The sequence below is a fragment of the Columba livia genome, chromosome 2, assembly GCF_036013475.1.
Source record: "Columba livia isolate bColLiv1 breed racing homer chromosome 2, bColLiv1.pat.W.v2, whole genome shotgun sequence".
NCBI lineage: Eukaryota > Metazoa > Chordata > Aves > Columbiformes > Columbidae > Columba > Columba livia.
The window spans coordinates 3,739,029-3,760,096 of NC_088603.1; the positions used below are offsets into that span (position 1 = coordinate 3,739,029).

The 21,068-nt window shown below is 48.3% G+C and overlaps 1 protein-coding gene across 1 annotated transcript; it reads left to right on the plus strand.

The window, feature by feature from the left end:
• The first annotated feature begins 2,966 nt into the window (after positions 1 to 2,966).
• KLHL40 (kelch like family member 40) lies at positions 2,967 to 15,101 on the plus strand. Its single transcript, XM_005510622.4, has 6 exons — positions 2,967 to 4,326; positions 8,682 to 8,842; positions 10,472 to 10,579; positions 12,016 to 12,201; positions 12,750 to 12,896; positions 13,668 to 15,101. Exons 1-6 carry the CDS (start codon positions 3,181 to 3,183, stop codon positions 13,777 to 13,779), a joined length of 1,860 nt encoding a protein of 619 aa, XP_005510679.1. The 5' UTR covers positions 2,967 to 3,180; the 3' UTR covers positions 13,780 to 15,101.
• Positions 15,102 to 21,068: the final 5,967 nt, after the last annotated feature.

Consider the following 21,068-nt stretch of genomic DNA (forward strand, 5'->3'; position numbering starts at 1 on the left):
CAAAAGGAGCTAATCTTAGACACCTGCTGACTTGTTAGAGAGATGGTTCATGGGAGAACTTGGGCTTTGCACCCATTTTCTTGAGGTTTTCTCCTCATTTATCACTGCTGTTGGAAGCCCAGGAGGTCTGGTGGGCCAGGAGCACCCAAGTGGTGTTATCTCAACCATGTCTCACCATTCAGCGTGGTGCAGGAGACACTCAGCCTATGCCTCTGTGGTATGCGATTTATCAGCTGCTCATCTATTTCCTGGTGAGTATCTCCAGTTATTACCTGCCTGTTAGTAAAACTTACCCGAGAAGCCAATAAAAGCAATTCTTTATTGCAACTACAAATCCCAGTTCATAGCCATACATTGGACGTTTTCTTGTTCAGCCTGATGTGGCTATAACTCCTGAATTCACATTTCTTGTTCTGAAATGTTGTGTGAGAGGGAGTGATCCTGCTACATTGCATCCCTTTAGGATGCTTTTCATATTTCCTCACCCATTCCTGTGTCATGGGGGGACTGTTGTCCACTTAAGGACACGCTTAATAATTTAGTCCATTGGTCACTGGAAATCACTCTCTGTAGTCTGGGGCATCTACTACCTCTCTGAGCAACCTGGGCATGTGTTTCACCACCTTTATTGTAAACAATTTCTTCCTCATGTCCAGCCTGGAAAAAAACGGGGCTTCTTCCCCAAGCTGGTCCAACTGCTGTGCAAAACCACCAAAGCAGACAGAGACTCCAGAGAAAGCTCAGGACCAGCAGGATGCTCTTTCCCTGCGTGGACCACAAACCTGGGAGAAGCCACAGACCCACTGATCGGTCCAGAGCTCCTCTGGGAAGGGATGTGCTGTAGCTGCGTTTTAGCAGAAGCATCTCGTGACATGCGGAACGTGGAAGCAAACCTCGCACAGCAAAAATGAAAATGAGATGATCCTCAAGGGAGATTAAAAGCAGAGCGGAGGAAATCCCAACCCATAGAACAACAACTCAGGATTAAACTTGGGAAAGTGCAGAGCTAATGCAGAGAGAGGGGAGGACGGGGTTGTCCATCCCCAGATATCTGGGAGCAAAGGTACATTTCTGAAGTTCAACCCAGTTCAAAGATCAGCACTCTTTGTCTCATCCCATCACAACCCAGCAGAAGAGTTTATGATGGGAGCTCCAAAACCAGCTTGTGGTTATTTCCCTGCTAAACTGGTACCTCCCCAGTGCGAAAAGGCTTCATACCAGTCTAGCTCCCTCCCTCCTCCCTCTTATGTAGATAACTATCATAACACAAAGCACTGTTATAAATACATTCATGCCACGGACAGGGGTTATGTGGCTTTAAATAGACCAGGAAGAGAGGTGACTATCTTCACATAGACTTAATTAAATCATTAATTAAATCTGTGACATTGCTGAGTGTCAGCCAGCCCAGAGGGTGCATAGTAAGAGATAAAATAAAACAGATTCATGTCTAAGGTTTACCATAGGTATAAATTACTATAGCTATTCTGCTCATCCGTGTCTGCCAAAACTAATTTGCTTCTTCCTGAGCTCCATGGGAAGCACTGGATCCAGGCTGGACATCTGAGGACCTATGGGGCTTCCTAGACATCCATGGACATATAAGCAGGACACAAGACCTGCTGCAGACCTCAGCCTTTATGGAGTATCAGCACAATGCCAGGCAAGTTGTCCTGCAGCAACTATAAATGGGGATGTTGAATCTCAGTAGAGGTTAGAAGGAGACTCTGGGTTTAGATGTCCTAAGCTGTGAGTCAAAGCCCACCAGCGTGCTCTCTTCTGTTCTGCTTCAGTCCTTCTCTCTGTCACTAATATGTGAAGAAGATGAAATTGTTAATGACAAGGTGTCCAGAGACTGTGTCAGTGGGGTCTGTGCACATATAGAGCTACAAAGATGATGAGGGTTCTGGAGCATCTTTTTTTATGAGGAAAGGCTGAGAGACCTGGGGCTGTTCAGCCTGGAGAAGAGAAGCTGAGAGGGGATCTCATCAATGTTTATAAATATCTCAGGGTGGGTGTCAAGCGGATGGACCAGACTCTGTTCAGTGGTGCCCAACGACAGGATGAGGGGCAATGGGCACAGACTGAAACACAGGAGGTTCCATCTGAATATGAGGAGAAGCTTCTTTACTTTGAGGTGCCAGAGCCTGGACCAGGCTGCCCAGAGAGGCTGTGGAGTCTCCTTCTCTGAGACATTCAAACCCTCCTGGACACCTTCCTGTGTGATCTGCTCTGGTGACCCTGCTTTAGCAGGTGGGTTGGACTGGATGATCCCCAGAGATCCCTTCCAACCTCAACCATTCCATTATTCTTAATTTCAAGCAAAGCAGAGCCATCCCTCTCCCAGGCTCCTCAAGTCTCCTCCTTTAGTAACAGTTTTTAAGTAACTTCCTGCACAGGTCTCATATTCCACACAGGGTTGGAAATAAATAGCTCTATCTTTCTTTTCCACCTCCTTGCAGCCCCCTGAGATGTGACTCCAGAGGAGAACAAAGGACAAACCTGTGCAGAAAAGCAGCTCTGTGAGCGAGCTGGCTGGAGTCGGGGATGCCACACAGCCCACATAAGATGCTCCCTTATTGCATCTTTCCAGCTTTGACTTCACCGTCTATTTTTAGCCCAGCAAAAGGTTGAGCAGTTTCGGAGCAGGCGGTTTAGCTGTGTTGGGAGAACATCCCAGCCCCACCATTCATGACCCAGAAAGCAGATTCGGATGTTTGATTCATCTGGAAGCTGAGACGATGGGTCACACACGTTTCCCACTAAGGGACATCACCAAAAGCTCCTGCTCCCCCCACCATGACTCACGGGTTGACAGACCCTTCCTGAAACGTCGAGGCTGGAATTACAGCTGTTCCCCCGTTCCCCTCCCTCCCTCCTTGTTCAATGTGTCATATTAAAGGGTGATCGGCTTACACACGCTCCCGTATGGATTCCTTAAGCTTTGTAACACTGTGGCTATATATAAAGCCTTACGCTGGAAACTGAAGTACACAGACAGCTGCGATAGTAGCAAGCATTTCACATTCCCAGTGTGCTGACGGTCTGGAAGCAAGGAAGACCTGCAAGCCCTGCTTTGAGAAAGTTTCTCTACTAGGGGCTCAGGGACAGATATATTCGTAAATACATATATACAGAAAAGAAGGATTGGGGGAAAAAAAAGAGCAGTTACTCTTCACCATGGGTTTGCCTTTTGATCAAGTGGAAGAATTGCGTCTCTACCAGCAAACTCTTCTCCAGGATGGACTCAAAGACATGTTGGACCACAATAAGTTTCTGGACTGCGTCTTAAAAGTCAAAGGGAAGGAGTTTCCCTGCCATCGGCTGGTGCTGGCAGCTTGCAGCCCGTATTTTCGAGCGATGTTCCTCTCTGACATGGAAGAGAGCAAGAAGAGGGAGATCAGTTTGGAAGATGTTGATCCAGATGTCATGGGTAAGATCCTCCATTATATCTACACTTCCGAGCTGGAGATCACAGAGCAGAATGTGCAGGACATCTTCTCCGTGGCCAACATGTTCCAGATCCCCTCCATCTTCACCGTCTGCGTGTCCTTCTTGCAGAAGCGGCTCTGCCTCAGCAACTGCTTGGCCATCTTCAGGCTGGGCTTGATGCTCGATTGTGCCCGGCTGGCCGTGGCAGCTCGGGATTTCATTTGTGATCGCTTTGCACTGCTGTCTCGGGACGAGGAGTTCTACCAGCTTTCAGCCGATGAGCTTATTGCGATCATCTCCAACGACTCCCTCAACATCGAGAAAGAGGAGACTGTCTTTGAAGTGGTGATGAAGTGGGTGGGGACCAAGGACCAGGAAAGCCGGCAAAAGGCCTTGCCGGTCATCTTTGAAAGCATCCGCTTCCGCCTCATGCCCAGTGACTACATCAAGGACCACGTGGAGAAGCAAGCCATGGTGAAATCGAGCCCGGAGCTGCTCAAGAAACTCCAGATGGTGAAGGATGCCCAGAAAGGTAAATTCACTGTGGTGAAGAAGAAGAAAATGAAGAAAAGCAATGAAAAGCAAGTGAAAGATAATGTTGTCAATGGAGCAGTAGATGAGGAAGAAGATACAGAGGAGGATGCTCTCCCAGGGATCTTAAATGACACAATGCGCTTTGGGATGTTCCTTCAAGACCTTATTTTCATGGTGAGCGACAGTGGAGCAGTGGCCTATGATCCCACTGCCAATGAGTGCTATTTTGCCTCCCTGTCCACTCAAATCCCAAAGAACCATGTCAGTTTGGTGACCAAGGAGAATCAGATCTTCATTGTCGGTGGACTGTACTACAATGAGGACAACAAAGAGGATCCCATGAGTTCCTACTTCCTACAGGTACTATCTTATGTTTCTTTTCTTTCTTTGACCACTTTGGAGCATCACTGATCTTTAGCTGCCCTGTGATGCCAGTAATATACATTGTCATGTGATGTTAAAAAAAAAGTTGTAAAATAAGGTGAAACATCAGAGTTGTTTTACTAGAGATTCTTTTCCCAATATTTTTAAGGCAGATCCCACTGAAGGGGGGGGTCTAGTCACTGAGGAAGAAGCCTTGAAGGAGTAGGTAATAGGAATAACCCTTCTTGAGCTAAATCAAGAATAGGAGAGCACATTAAATAGTGTATTGTGTCCAGCTCTGGCTGCCGTAGGACACACTAACTGGAAGGGTAGTTGGCATCAGGTCTGTGTTCAGCTTTGCATCTTTTGTGTTCTCTGGTAACGAACCCCTCAGCAAAACCCAAGGGTGACTTTCCAGGTGCTGACAAAGGGAGAAGCAGCAGCTACAGCCACAGAGCAGAGACTCCAAGGACACAGGGTCTGTCCCTACCTACCAATATGTGCCCCATTTCTAGTGCTGGTTTTGTCCCTGGAGGTGTGCTAGGTCCAGTTCAGAGTTTCTGGCCATTTCTGTCATGTGCAGGAGAAACCATGGTGTGATGTCTTTTGGGAAACCTCCCCAAGAAAAGCGGCAGTTCTAACTCAACAGTAACCAAAGCCGTGATGAAATCAAGCTGTGCCCAGGCAATCTGAGCCCTGGCCTGGGCTGTAACCCAAGAGCACCTTCTCTGTAGATAGCTAAGTCAAGGCATCTACCATTCCTGCTGATCCTGTAGCAATCCTCTGTCCTTCCTCCATACCCAGAAATCCTTTTGTTCTTCTCTCGTGGCTCACATATCTTCTGGGAGGAAACAGTAAGATGTTCAGGCAGAAAGGAGAAAGTAAGGGTAGTTCCAAAGCCAAGAGATACAGCGTTGATCTCTCCATTGCCTCATTGTATGGGTAGATCTGTACATCTGCATTGTGTGCAAGGACCGTGCTTGTCCTCACTTAGGAAGGACCAGGCTTTGTACCCTATGCAGCCCATACAAAGCCTGGGAAATGAGAAGCTCTTAATAAGAAACTGAAGCCTTAGAAAGCAGGATGGAGGGGGAAGGCATTTGGAGAGCTGGGGGGAATGTTGTTTGAGACATAACCCTTGGCACTGGGTAACAGATGACAACAGCGGTCATGGTCAGCTCCACCCCTTGCCTGCACAGAGCAGGTAGACAGGCTGCTTTGTATTAGGAAAAAATGTATAGGAAAAAATTATTCATGGAAAGGGTTGTTGGGCATTGGAACAGGCTGCCCAGGGCAGTGGTGGAGTCACCATCCCTGGAGGGGTTTAAAAAGTGCATAGACAAGGTTCTTAGGGATGTGGTTTAGTGCTAGAGTTAGGTTATGGTCAGGCTCAATGATCCTGAGGGTCTCTCCAACTGAAATGATTCTATGATTCTATTCAGCCAAAAACTATGCCTAAAGATCAATGTTTCACCAGCCTGGTTGCTGGCCAGGCAAGGTAATTCCTTGAGCATCAGTGAAGGTCCACCGTGTTCTGCAGCAAGCAGAACATGTTTTTCCTTTGATCATACAATTGTGAGACCATGTCTAGATGCTGTGTCCATTCCGAGGCTCCCCAGTACAAGGGGGTCATTGAGGTACTGGAATGAGTCTAGCAGAGGCCAGTAAGATGGTTTAGGGCTGAAGAATGGGAGATACAAGGAGAGACTGAGCTTGGTCTAGTGAGCGTGAAGAAGCAGAAGGGAAGATCTCACTGGTGTCTTCAGGTCCCTGACAGGAGGGGCCACAGAAGAGGGATCCAGACTCTTCTTGGATTTGCACAAAGGTGGGTCAAGAAACAATAGCCATGAGTTACAGTAAAGGACATTTCAGTTAGTTGTGAGGAAAACCTTCTTAGTGGAGTTGTTGGAGTACTGGAGCAGGGGTCCAGAGAAGTCACAAAACCTTCATCCTTGGAGATGTTCAATATTTGACTGCACAAAGCCCTGGACACCTGCTGGAACTCCAAAGCTGCACCTGTTGTGCATTGTGGGGGCTGGATGAAAGACTTCTGGGGATGCCTTCAACCTAAAGAACTCTGTGATTCTAAGATGCAATCAGCAATATTTCTATATTCAGCTCCCACTTTGCCTTTGGCTCAGTGCCAAATGCCTTGGGCATCATGTGGCCATTTTTAGCTCATCCCCCACGAGCAGAAGACAGTGGTCCCTCCCCAGCTCCCTGTGGCACTTGTGCATGGAAGGTGCTGACAAGGCCATCAGTTGCCATGGAAGTTGCCATCAGTTTTCTAAGGAGTAATTAATTGCCATCAGTGCCATAGCTCAGATTTCTATATGAGAAAGAGTCTTCAGAGCCTTTTTTTCAGCTGAAGCTTCATACAGATGTAGACAGGCAGTTGCATGATGGACCGTTGAATTACGATGTCAGTGCAGCAGCATGTTATAGAATCATAGAATGGTTTGGGTTGGAAAGGACCTTCAAAGCCCATCCAGTGCCACCCTTGTCATGAGCAGGGGCATCTTCACCAGCTCAGGTTGCTCAGAGCCCCGTCCAGCCTGGCCTGGGATGTCTCCAGGGATGGTTCATCCACCACCTCTCTGCCCAACCTGGGCCAGGCTCTCACCACCCTCAGTGTCAAAAATTTCTTCCTCCTGTCTGACCTGAATCTCCCTCCTTTAATTTAAAACCATCACTCCTTGTCCTATCGCAACAGGCCCTGCTCAAAAGTCTGTCCCCATTTTGTACTGTCTGACTGTTTCTGACCTCCCTGATGTCACATTTCTCCTGCTGAAGTGAGGAGAGTTAGGTCAGGGATAGTTTAGACTTAAGAACAGGCACCAAAATATAAGAATGCTGATAAATCCCAGAGGCCTTGCAAATTTTGTCAGGAACAAAACGACTCCATTGACATTTTGGATGGAAAAGGGTATAATTTATATGTCACTTCTCAGATTTATGAGTTGAAAACAATGCTGAATCCATCAAGATGCAGGAACTATCCTGGTGACTGAACCATTCGGGCTTGCACTATAAATAACACATATGTGGACCACAGCTTACAAAGAGACAATAAACACAGGCACCCAGCTGAGGGCGAGTCTTTGGAGGGAACCCAACAAGCTGAAGCTCTTTGGCCTGAGCCCACAGCTAACAGTGCTTCAGGCAATGATGCATCACAGCTTCATCTTGCAGAGTCCCACCAAACTGGCTGCAAGATGTCACTCCAGACTTAACCCATTAAGTCCCTCCTCTGCTGCCAAGCTGCACTAAAAATTTTTGCCCCAGTTTACAGTTCCCATCAAGCCATGGAGCCTAGAGAGCCCTCATCCTCAAAACATTTCACATCTTTTCTGGTAGGATATGAGGTAATACCTTGATCTACAGATGTCTAAGGATTTGGTTATCTGATCTAGTAGCTGCATGGATCATTTTCCCCATCTGTCAGATGGGTCTGGCACAAAAAGAAGAACTCTGGGCTTGGCAGCACCATCCCAGTTGTGGGTAGATGGGTATTGTGTAAATAGCCTTTGGGTGGATAGACACACATTTCATCTCATGAACTCTCACACACACTGAGGTGATCTGGGACAACATCAGTATCCTGAGCAGGGTCACAGTAACTGATCATTTGCCAGAAAGAAGAAGAATTGTTGGGAGAAGAAAGGGCTCAGGGGAGTTAGCTGTGTAGCCAACATTGCCAACACCATGCTGTTAACTGGCAGAGAGGGAAAATATCAAGATGAAATACTGTGACGTGCTACAGCTCAAGAGTTTCAGGCAAAATCTCTAAGACTGAAATGCTTCAGCTTCTCCAGACCCAGGAACCATCTGTTGAAAGTCTAACATGGGATTCTCTCATCCAAAGATGACCCAGCTTGTTCCAAGTCAAGGCTTTGGTGCACAGAGTAGAACATGTTCCTGCTGGTGCATCTCTGCTCTTATGCCTTGCCATAAAACATACCTCATATGATATATGGATTTGTACTAAGGTCCCCCATTGTGCACCAGATGGTCAGGCACAGGCAGGGACTGACGTTGCAGAAAGGGCTTACTGAGGTCACCAAGCTGAACCTAGGAATGGACTTTGCCCTCAGCCTCTTATACTGGCCCAGGCTGGCCAGAGAGGTGGTGGATGAACCATGCATGGAGACATCCCAGGCCAGGCTGGACGTGGCTCTGAGCAACCTGAGCTGGTGAAGATGTCCCTGCTCATGGCAGGGGTTGGAATGGATGAGCTTTAAAGGTCCCTTCCACCCAAACTATTCAGTGGTTCTGTGATTCTCTGGGCCCTGGTTTTTACTAAGCAAACGGGCTGGGTGTGCACACACTAATGACCATGTGTTTCCTTTCAGTACGACCATCTGGACGCAGACTGGCTGGGGATGCCACCCCTGCCATCTCCTCGCTGCCTCTTTGGCCTGGGAGAGGCAGAAAACTCCATTTTTGTGGTCGGAGGGAAAGAACTGAAAGAAGGAGAAAAGACCTTGGATTCGGTCCTGTGCTACGACCGGCTGTAAGTGCTCGTGTGTGGGGTGGGAGATGGTTTTACAGGAGAAGGTGAAGCAGCTGTCATGCAAAATCACTCCAGCTCTCCAGGGACCCAAAGGTTTTGCAGATAGGGCTTGAACTCTGCGTCAAGATGGTGGGACCACTGGGACTGTCTCAAGCTGTACCCTGGGGCTCGGAGCTGCCTCTCTCCAGCTGCTTCGTTTATTGTAATTGAACCTCCAGGAGATGGAAGCCATAATGGGGCTATCACATTATCAGGGACCAAATGTAGCAGATGCTCACATGCGAACAGCACTGAGGACCATGGGGAGTCTTTCCTTCTGCTCTTGCACATCAGTTTGGAGGTTTGGCAGCTTTCACTGTGGTCTCACCAGGAGTGTCTTTGGACAGGAAGGTTTATTTTGAAAGCATTCAGATGTGGCACTGAGTGGCCTAGTCTGAGAGATGTCAGGCTTAATACACGACTACTTGAACACAATGGACTCTGATCCATGTTATGTCATGAGCTTTATTAAAAGGCACCATCCCGTTCTTCTCTCAGGAGGCAGAAACATCCGAAGACTGCTCCTCTCTGCCCCAAAGAGGCAGAACAGTGGGCGTTAACAAGTCTTAGCCTGGTCTATAATTAGAAGTGTGTGCTTCAAAGTCTGCTTTATAGGCAGAGATTTTAAAGCAGTTCCATTCCTAGAGGATGGGGCATTTATCTGCCCCTGCAGACTGTGTCTGCCCCCGCTAAGTGCTCAGGGGGTGCTTTGAATACCAATTTGAAGCTGGTAGAGATGTGCTGAGCACCACTTCTATTTCTAATATTATTTAGGTTCAATCTTCAACTATAAGAAGCCTGGAGAGGAAAAACTGCTTGTCTATGTGATCAAATATTTGCCCAGAGTGGCTGAACAATTAGAAAGCACCCAGAGCCCAGGCATCTCAGTTCTTAGGTAGGATAAAGTGCAGGTCTGGGTGGCTACAACCTACATGTATGAAAACTGAGAATGAGTCTAAGCTACATGGACATGAAGAGACACATCTTGAGAAACTGGGCAGCCCTATTTGGGTGTCAGATTGGGGTTTTCATAGCCTTATAGCTACATCCTCTGCTCAGATGCCCTGGAGCTGGCTCAGAGCCTTCAACGCACCCTCGTACTACAAAATGTGGACATATCTACTGTGGGTCCTTTCTGAGTGTCGACCAACCATTGCATCTCAAAGTGGAAGACGATGGCCTAAAAAATGAATTTGTTCTCAGGATCTTGCACTGCTAAGTCGTGTTAGTTTTAATTTTTGTACATAATGCAGAAATCTCTGTCTTGTCTGTGTTCAGCTGGTAATGCTTGTAAATGAGACGAGGTCCTGGGAGAAGAGGAGCTGGATATGCACAAAGCCCCAAATTGGAGGATTCTGCAGATAAGAATGAACATTAATATAAACATCCTGCATATTTTATTTTCTCCTTTTTTTAGGATCACAAAATTTACTGGTTGAGCACTATCTCATTGGAAACCTCATATTTTTGAGATTGTGTGTTCTAACTGTCAGGCTCTGTGTTCACATTGAGGTCTGGAAAGCACTGTGTACTCTGGGCCTCATCCAGCAAGCTTCAAACCCTTTCTCTTCTCATCTTTCCCTGGTCCAGGTCCTTCAAGTGGGGTGAAGCCGATCCCCTTCCCTACTCAGTCTACGGCCACGTGGTGGTATCGCACAAGGACCTCGTCTACGTCATTGGTGGCAAAGGAAGTGACAAGTAAGTCAAAAAGATAGAGAAATTGAGGGTGTCGTCCCCCAAACTAGTGGGAGAACAAAATATGAATTGGTAACTGCCCAACCTGGATGCTATGGCTTAAGGAGGGTTGGATGGGTTGTGAGACAGAGATCTTTCCCTCTCAGCTCAGTTGTGTTGCTGCAGCCCTTCCCAAGCTCTTAAAAGTCCTATAGGGACATCAAGGAGATGGCACTGTCCTTACAGGAGAGGGAACATATCATCCCCTTTAACTTACAATAGATAAATATCACACAGATAGGGACAGATGCTGAAGAGCAAGAAGCTCCTTCACATTGAGGGTCTCTTGTCTTGGACTTGTGGAGCAGCATGGTCCTAGTAGTCAAATCCAGATGGGTATTTGCAATAGGGGTGAAAAACTTCATCAAAGCTGACCCCCATCCTGCCCTCCTGCAGGAGATGGGCTCAGCAGAAAACAGCCTTTCCTGGGGAGCGTTGCAGCAATTTCTTTACAAGCCAGAATGTGACTGTCTGCAGAGCAAATATGCTGTAATCCAGCAAAGACAGGTCCTGGTCTGAAAGGATTATGGGCTGGAAAGTGTGAGTGTGCATACATTCACACACCTGATGTTGGTGTCCCTGAGAACTAGGGCATGACTGATATTTCATAGAAACACAGAACAGTTTGGGTTGGAAGGGACTTGCAAAGCTGATCCAGTGCCACCCCTGCCATGAGCAGGGACATCTTCACCAGCTCAGGTTGCTCAGAGCCCTGTCCAGCCTGGCCTGGGATGTCTCCAGGGATGGTTCATCCACCACCTCTCTGGCCAACCTGGGCCAGGCTCTCACCACTCTCTTATTTCATAGCGCCAAGTTGGATCAGCAGCACCAAAACACTGTTTGATGGCTGTGTGCAAGGTCCTGAGAGGCAGTTTGCTACACAGACCTGTATCCAGCTCTGTCAACACAGTGTTGAGGTTTTCAGACTCCTATCCAAAGAGGGCACACCAGCAGGGGATGTGTTAAACACACAAGTGATGTCTCCAGGCATGGGCACCCTTGGGTGCACACTCAAGCAAAGGCATTCACAGAATCATAGATTCATAGAATCATAGAATCATTTTGTTTGGAAAAGACCCTCAGGATCATTGAGTCCAACCTTTAACGCAACACTGGCACCACCCCATGTCCCTAAGAACCTCATCTCCACGTCTGTTCAACCCCTCCAGGGACGGTGACTCCACCGCTGCCTTGGGCAGCCTGTTCCAATGCCCGACAGCCCTTTCCATGAAGAATTTTTTCCCAATATCCATTCTAAACCTCCCCTGGTGCAACTTGAGGCCATTTCCTCTTGTCCTTTCTAGAGACCCCAAGTTCTTCCCAGCAGACATCCTCAAACTCCTGCAGTACAAAGCTGTCCCTTGGCAGGTGATGGAGGCTTCTTTCTCATCTTTCTCTAGGAAGTGCCTGAAGAAGATGTGTGTCTACAACCCATCCAAGTTTGAGTGGAAGGAGCTGGCTCCCATGAAAACTGCTCGGTCCCTGTTCGGAGCCACTGTGCACAAGGACAAAATCTACGTGGCAGCTGGTGTAACTGACTCTGGCTTGACCAACTCGGTGGAAGTCTATGACATCGCCACCAACAAGTATGTACCTGAGCATACCTTCAGGGCATAGTTACACAAGGAGCAGTTGTATATGTACATTAAGCAACTTCCAACCACTCTAGAGTTTGCTTGCAACTCCTGATACCAGTTCCTCCCAGTTTGTATTCCTCAGACAGGTGGGCATCACCACTGCATTTAGGCTGTGGATCATCTCAGGCTCACCTTCAAAGCAGTTTCATCAACTGGTACAACCCTCTGTTTCCCTGCGGGGCTGTAACTTCATCTTTTCAGTTCACCCAAAGCCATAGACTCTCTGACTTCAGGTGGGCCCTGAAGCTGCAGTCCCACCGCTGGGACCTGCTGGTCCATGCCAGGTGTGCTTCAGAGCTCATCTACTCAATGCAAAATGAAGCTGAACTATGATGGTGGAAACAGATATCTCTAACGACAGTCAATGTGTGATCCCACCCCATGTAGACCTATACAAGCTAATCTGTCGCTACCTAATTTAGTTGTTGACTCCTGATTTGAGGCCAGCTTTGGCATGGGCAGGGTGCCCTAACATGTCCCCTCTCTTGACGTGGCAGGTGGGACAGCTTCACTGAGTTCCCGCAGGAGCGCAGCTCGGTCAGCCTGGTGAGCTTGGCTGGGGTGCTCTACCTTCTCGGAGGCTTCGCCACGGTGGAGACGGAGTCGGGAGAGCTGGTGCCAACAGAACTGAACGACGTTTGGAGGTGATGATCTTCCCCAGGGCCATCCAAGGGAGCATGGGAGGGATACTCGTGAGAGCCTCTGAGGGAACAGATAGTTTCTGTCTTTCTTGGTTCCTTCAGTGTGAGATGGATGTTGTTACACCAGTGCAAGGTCTGTGGGTGAGAAGTTTGCCCTGTGCTGTGCTGGAGGGTATTTTAGGTGATTCAGTGAGCTCTCCCAACCTTATTGAGTAGTGTGCCAGGGAAAATCATCTCCCCTAGCTTAGTTGTTGCATTGACATGTGCCTGGAGCCATTTCCAGGCATCCCCTTTGGTGTGGAGCAGTATTTGTGCAATGGATGCTCTCCCTGGGAAAAGCTGGTGCTTGGGCTGGAAATCAGATAGTTTTACATGCGAGCAGAGAAGCGGGCAGAAAGCACCTTCTGATGGCTGCTAATGCAGCGTTGGCTGCTCCTGTCCTTCACGTCTGTGGCTCTACAGCACCCTCAGCAGGCACCCACTGGCCTTCACCAAGAATGTTCAATCTTGGTGCCATCAACCCACTTCCCAATGGAAAAATAAACCCTCCCCTGTCAGACCACATGCTGATATCCATGTTCCCCTGCCTGGCACTACAAACCAGAGCACACGAGGTCTCCAAGACCCCATGCAGCTCCTGCAGATACCTTGTGGCCAAATGACATCTGTGGGACATCACACCAGGCACCAGAGCTCCCACCACTATGGACAGCAGCTGAAGCAAGAGAGAGGAGATGCTTTACTCACCATAATTGTCTGTTTGTCTCTCCCCAGGTATGATGAAGAGCAGAAGAAGTGGGAAGGGGTCCTTCGGGAGATCCAGTACGCCTCTGGTGCCACTTTCCTTCCCGTGCGCCTCAACATTTTGCGTCTGACAAAGATGTAGCGAGGCTTGATTTATTTGTTTTTTCCATAGGGGTCTGGGGCAAGGAGGGATGGGGGAAGGTGAGGCCACACAGAGAAGTGGCATCTGGATACTGTGTAGGACATTACATCTGTGATTGGTACCATTTTACTCACTCAAATGGGAAAGAGGGGAAATTAGTCCTACAGGGACTTGAAGATGCTCAGAAGATAAATAGAGAAGGGGTCTGGAGCCTTCAGGGAGCTGGGGTAGAAGCGTGGAACAATGAGCTGTTCCAGTCTCAGTGGATAGGACAAAATATCATAGAATCATTTTGGTTGGAAGAGACCCTCAAGATCATCGAGTCCAACCATTAATCTAACACTAGCACTAAACCATGTCCCCAAGAACCTCATCTACGTGTCTTTTACACACCTTCAGGGATGGTGACTCCACCACTTCCCTGGGCAGCCTGTTCCAATGCCTGACAACCCTTTCCATGATCATACTTTTCTTGTTCCACTTCTTTCCCCATGATTTTCCCCAGCTTTGTGACTGCTGTTGAATCTCCCCAACCACCAGTGGAGGCAGAAAGTGGTTCCCAAGGGACTAAGCTCATGTTCTCCGGGGAAGATGGGGGTCTATAAAGTATTTCCCCACCTCAGATAGCTGTGAGCGTGGTGCTAGAGCCCACCTTGGAGAGGAGAAGGAAGGGTCAAAGTGGTACAGGAGAGACGTGGGGGGACTTTGATGAGATGTTGGGTGATGAGGGTTGTTGGGATGTGACAGTTAAAAGAAAAGAGCATGTGAGCAAGGGCAGTAAAAGCACTTTGGAAGTCGCAATGAAAAGAAAATAGTCTTAGTTCTTTGCCTCCACGTTGACTTTGGCCTAAAGAGACGCCAGGAGCTGAGGTCTGCGGGAGGAGAAGAGTCATGAAAGTGGTAGGGGAGGAAAGTGGGGAGAGATGGGCCAGGGGCACATGTGCCCTCATCTCCAGCCTTCTGGGCTCCTCATCACCAATCACAGATACAATGTCCTCACCTATGCCTGGATAAGTGTTGTTTTTCAGGGAAAGGTTTTGTATTTATGCTGTTTCTCTTATTTTTAATGTTCTGATTTTTTTTTAAGAGTATTCTAGTTTGCTAAGTACATGGAGATCTCAAATGTATTTGGCTCAGAGAGAGCTTCCTACTGAGGAAAAATGCATTTTTTTTTTTTTAATTTATCCATAATGATGTTTTGATAGAAACATGACTGTACTGGCAGCAGGACAAAGATCCGCTGGAGCAAAAATCTCTTGCTGCCCACACCATCTAACCAGTGGTTTATGTAAAAATAAATTATTAGGCTATTTCAAAAGAAATCCTCTGTGTCTGCGTGTTGATAGAGCTGTAACTGAATGTCCAAAGCAACCAAACACATGAACTAAACAAAAGCTGCGATGAGCACACACAGCAAAGCAGCCGCATGGAGAGCCCTTGCACAGCCCCAGCTCTTATTCTTCCTATTTTCCCTCATTGAAGAGCTGAAACTTTAGCTGAAACTTCTCCTTACAGCTATTCTCCATAGATATGAGGACTTAGGAGCTTACCTAGGACTGGAAGAAAGCTGGATGCCTACATGATCTCATGATACCATAAATAGGGTGATAATAATAATAATAATAATAATAATAATAATAATAATAATAATAATAATAATAATAATAAAGAACAAATACAAACCTTGCAAAATAATTCAGTCATCGTGGCATGAAAATCATGGTATTGAAAATCGTATCTGGCTGATTTTGTTTAGCTCAAAATGCAGTCGTGGAGAAACTAAAAACATGTTTGGAAGGAAAGACGAGCGTGGGTAAAGAAATCAGAGTCTTGTCCCGGTTTTGTTTTAAGGATTTAAAAAGTTACAGGATAATCTCCTTAGAGGACAATTACATCAACAGTAACGAAACATTTTCACAAGGAAGACAAATCCAAGCTGACTGGCTAGCACAAAGTAGGATATCACCTCCTGCCTGGGACTGGACATGGATACCTTTGCTTCAGCTCTTCGTCCTGGACCCAGAATGAAAAGCTGGTGACACTTGGTTCCAAGAAAGGGTCAATCTCCATTCACCTGCTGCCATGTTGCTTGGTTCTCCAGGTGGAAACCTGGGCTCTTTGAAGTCAATGGGAATGTTGCTGAGCCTCAATGAGTTGTTACGGTATGGTCACTTGATAATGGCTTGAGAAGTGATGATTCAGGTTTGTCCCCATCCTTGGTCACTCACCTGGCAACTGTCCATGGGGAATACAGTTAATAGGACTTCAGCGCTCTCCATGGTTCTCATCCATCATAAAGCTGTGGGAGGTGCCATTGCTGGCACAGGGCAAGAAACCTTAGAAGGAAAAATAGCTGTTGGATTAAAAGACCCAGAAGAGCTGGAAATATCCCATCACTTGAGCAACAAGGGCCAAATCTCAGTGTATATAAGCCAGTGTTGGCCCAAGGCAGCAGAGTTGTACATCGGCAAGCAGAAGCCTTGCCCAGAGATGTTCACCACCACCTTGCCCAGAGGCTGCTTGAGTCCAAAGGTGATCACAGGTAACAAATTCCGACATAAAATGGCCAGGGCAGTGGTGGAGTCACCATCCCTGAAGGGGTTAAACAGATGTGGAGATGAGGTCCTTAGGGACATGGGTTAGTGCCAGAGTTAGGTTAATGGTTGGACTTTATAATCTTGAAGGTCTCTATCAATCAAAATGAGTCTATGATTCAGCGATTCTATGAATACTCAGAAAGGCATCACTTCTCTCTGCCGACCAGTGATTTCCCAGCTCAGATTCACGCAGCTCCACCAGCACAAGTCCCCTTGTGGGTATCTTCTCTGCCAATGCCAGCAGCAAAGCAGCAGGCGCATCCCAAGGGTGGGCGAAAATCATCTCTTCCTCCATTATCTTCCCAAGATCAGCACTGACATTAGCTGGCAAGGTTTCCACTGCTCCATTTTACATCAATAAAGGCACTTGGTGCTTTCGAATGGGGTCCTTGATTTCTTTAGTACTTACAGAAGAACTCAGAGAGCCCCAACTCACAGCTCACACAAATCTCATGGAGCCACCAGGACCTAGGAGCTCAGCCCTCACCCAGCCCCTTCTTCCACCCACTCATCACCCTTCCCTGAAAAGCTATTTTTTGTTGGCCCCCCACAACAGTCCAGTTGTCTCATACACATACGTTCCACCAAAGCCAACATACAGCAACAACTATAGGTGTGAAGCAATAGCAGCGGTGAACTTACCATGGGAAGCCCATCCTGCTGGGTGCTGACTCCTCACACAATCACCTGAACAGAGACTTAAAAAGTAAAAAGAAAGGAAAAAAACAAAACCAAAAACAAACAAACAAACAAAACCCAAACAAACAAAAAACCCCAACAAACTAAGGTATCAAAGAAAGTGGTGGAGCATAAGGTTTTCTTTTATAAAAGACAAATCGTTTATTGATTCAGTCCTTCCACTTGCAACCTCTTTGGTAACAGTCATAACACTTCCAGACTGGGAGAACGCAGTGGAAAAGCCCAATTCTGACCTCTCACCACTTTCAGAGCTCAGAGACCCCTGACTTGCCTTGGTGAGAGGCCAAAAGCGGGTTTCAAAGCATGGCCAAGGACCTGGCTCTAGGGACAACCCAAACTGGCCTACCGTGACTTGTCTTGCTCATGGGTGGCCCAGAGAGCAGCCCCAGAACCTCCAGGCAGAAGATGGCTCAGGATGGGGATGCATCTTGGGCCCGTGGTGCCAGGGTTGACCATGAGCTGTGCCTACAAGGCAGCTTTGATGCACCTCTTGGGACCCCCTGGATATTGGCCAACGGGGCCCATCAACACAGCAAGACTCACCCATATTTGTGGTAGGGAATGGCTCTCCCCAGTTGGCCCCATGCTGATGGACTAACCCGGCCATCTCAGCCTCCCCCTCATCACACCGTCCCAAAGAGAGTAACTGCTGTACTTGGAGTTAAAGATAAACATATATTGATTACACATGGTCATTTAAAAAAAAAAAAATTAATAATAATAATACATTTCCTAGAACATTACTTAAGACGCTTCCATAAAGCATCCAAGCTTCCCCTCCCCTTCCCGCCATCCCTTGTCTATACAGAATAAAGTGCTTCGTTTAATTTGTTCACACTAGTAGAGCCACCGATACACTCTTAACTTGGCATGTTTGGGCAACCGATACTGAATGCCGTAAAATAACACAGAGCCCAACATCAGGCATGAGAAACTAGTTTTGAGGCAAGTGCTTGGAATTTCATTCATTTCCTTCAAGTTCCATGCTACTGTTCTTATTCCTACTTTTTCTTTTTTTTTTTTTTTTTTTCAAATATTATTTCCTTTCTTTTCGAGTTCGACCCAACTCCCGTTGTGGTTACGTGTCACGAGGCAGGGCTGCACGTGGGGAAGCTCTCTCCGTCCATGTGAACAAAGGGCGCTTGTCCGTCCATCCGTCTGTCCTTCCCTCTCGACTTCGGGCAAACCAAGAGTTTAATCAGTGGAGTTGTCTAGCAGCGGATGCTCGTCTCTATTGCACTGTCACAGCCATTCCCACCCGCCGACCGTCCATCCATCCGTCCATCCATCCATCCAACCATCCATCACCTTCCCACCATGCTGGGGTTATGGCTGTGGTCCGAAGGGCCAGCCGTGCCTCATGGACATCATGAGGCTAACTGGTCTGTGCTACCAGGCTCCTGGGACATATAAACCAAAAATAACCCTCCCTCACATGACTCCCTCCTTCCCCAGAGTTCAAATGAAGGGGGGGGAAAATTAATTCAAACCCGGATGGGTCTGGGGTGAGGTGTATGGGCAGAGTCATCAGCTGAACGTTGCGTCGCAGCATATTCATGAACAGCATAATGGAAACCAAGCCCCTCTCCACCCTCACGGTCTGTTGAAGAAGGGATGTGAGAGATTAAGGTGCAAGAGTTAAACACACAAAAAAAAAAAAGTAAAAAAAAATAAAATAAAATATAAAAAGCTTGAAAACAAAGGACCAAGTCCCCCGTCTCCTGCCCCGTCCAACCCAGCGGGGTGGGACTGGGATGGACGCGGGATGAGACACTGCGGGAGTGACTCATTTGAGCTCTTAGTTCGTTAACGAAAACCAGACACAAAGAGAGACATCGGGGCTGAATAAAGGTGTAGACAAAAGGGCTCAGAGGCCATGTAGGACTCCTGGGAACTGCGCAGGCCTTGGAGAGGGGAGGGAGCAGCAAGGGATCTGGTTCTCCAAAGTGCTGTGTGCATGGTCACATCTCAACGTCTCCAAAGGGTTCTCCAGGCAGGCTCTCAAAGGGGATCAGACACAGCTGGAATCAGTCACTGGGCTTTCTGCTGGGCTTCTGGCCTTCACGAGGAGCTCTCATCTTGCAGTGACGTCCAAGCGGGACAGGTCCTCACGGGGAGAAGATGAACCAGGACAGGGAAAACCACCTCCAGACAGAAGGGAGTGCATGTTAGCATGGCGGTTTGCTTGGAGGGAAAGGTCTATCAGCCAGGCAGGCTGACAGGCTCCATCACAGAAGATCTTACAAGCAAGGTGAGTCCTCCTCAGGGTGCCGTACTCCCATCCCATGTCAAGGCTGTGTGAGGGGAAAGAAATGCAGGGGAGCCTGAGGGAATGGGGCCTGGGACACAGCAGTGGAGGAGGCAGCATGGACCACTCTACTGAGGTCATCCAACACCTCCATAGCTATCACCAAATGGTTCTCTAAAGGAATCACCTTCCAGTCTGGGTCATGATCCCTTCAGAAAGCCAATGGCCCCGAGAGCTGAGTGCCCACACCCGTCACAGGTGTGTGTTTGAGAACACTTTGCACCATCTCAATGAGCCCCAAGGTCATGGAGGAAGGAAAGGAGAGCAGAGAAGTTGCCCACCTGAGAAGGTCAATATGGTGAGGCGGCTCTGCCATAGCATCCTCCCTTCACTCAAAGCAGATGGAAATGCAGGTGAGCTCACTGATGGCTGTGTGGGGGATCTGCAGGATCCCAGCCAACATGAGGATGAGAATCATCCTGTTGCTCCATCGACAAGAGCACCCAACTTCTCAGCAATGTTTGTCAGGCATGGGGAGACAATACTCAGCAGGAGGGGACACCAGTCACCTCAGAAAGCACTCAGGAGAACTCTGGGTGCTCTCCTGTCCCTTGCCTGTCAGGATAATGTTTCTGCATGTCCCTGGTCAGCAAACCCCCTGAGCACGTGGCTGAATCCTCCTGTCTCTGCAGAGACAGCCTCAACTCTGCCCAAGCGTTTTGCTGATTTGGTCCAGGAGACGAAGTCCCAAGACTTCTTGCAGAGCCAGATGTGGCTCGCTGTCCCCAGCAACGGTGCAAATGAGAAAGGGCTCCTGCAGCCCACTCAGTGTTCTCTCTTCCTTCTTGCCCACCAACAGCCCTGCTCACCACCTCCTCCATGACCTGATGCATGCATCCACAACACTGGTCTTGTGAGCAAGGCATGGGCAGTAACACACCGCATCTCTTGGCCAGAACCTCTGTGGCCATGCTGGATGCTCTGCAGCTCTCCTCAACCCCAAAGGTGACACTTTCCCAAGCAGGGAGACCACACAGCCATGGTCAGGCCACACACAACACCCTGGGGCAGTGCACAGCAGTGAGAGACCCTGCTTGGACCTCAGCATCCAAAAAAGGGGTAACAGCAAAGCCTTTCTCTTTTTCTCTTCCACCAGCACAAAGCCAGCCTGAGTAAGTCAAACCAAAGACCAGCTCAACTTCAACGAACACAATGTGGCCAGAGAAACACTAAGCAACACTGCTGGGCATCACCAAACCAACCACAGCCCTCACTGGTCCCCTCTGGTCTCCCAGATCAGGGCAGGGTGACGGCTGACAACCCCATGGGGAGAGGCAACAGAGGTTTGGGACAGTGACACAGGCAACAAGCTAGAGGATGGGACATGGTCATCAAGCCGAACACAGTCTTGCTTTAGCTCTAAACCTTGCAATGGGACCCAACCTGGAGCTCATCTGATTGGTCAGGGGTTTATTCGAATTGTTAAGGCACTATTCTGGGCTGATTCCACCAAGAAACAGCGGTGTCCTGCTCCTCCAGCCTGGATTGCCACGGAGCCACCGTCCCACCGGTCCCGAGGCCATCTGAGCTCTCCTACAGCCACCTCACCAACTCCAGAGCATCCCCAGGAGCCCGGCTCCTGCTGGGATGAGCAGAAAGGGCACCCCAAAAACGAACTGGCCACGGGCTGCCGATGCCCCAAGACGCAATGCCGTCGCTGTTTGTGCTTTTGCCTATCGAGCAGG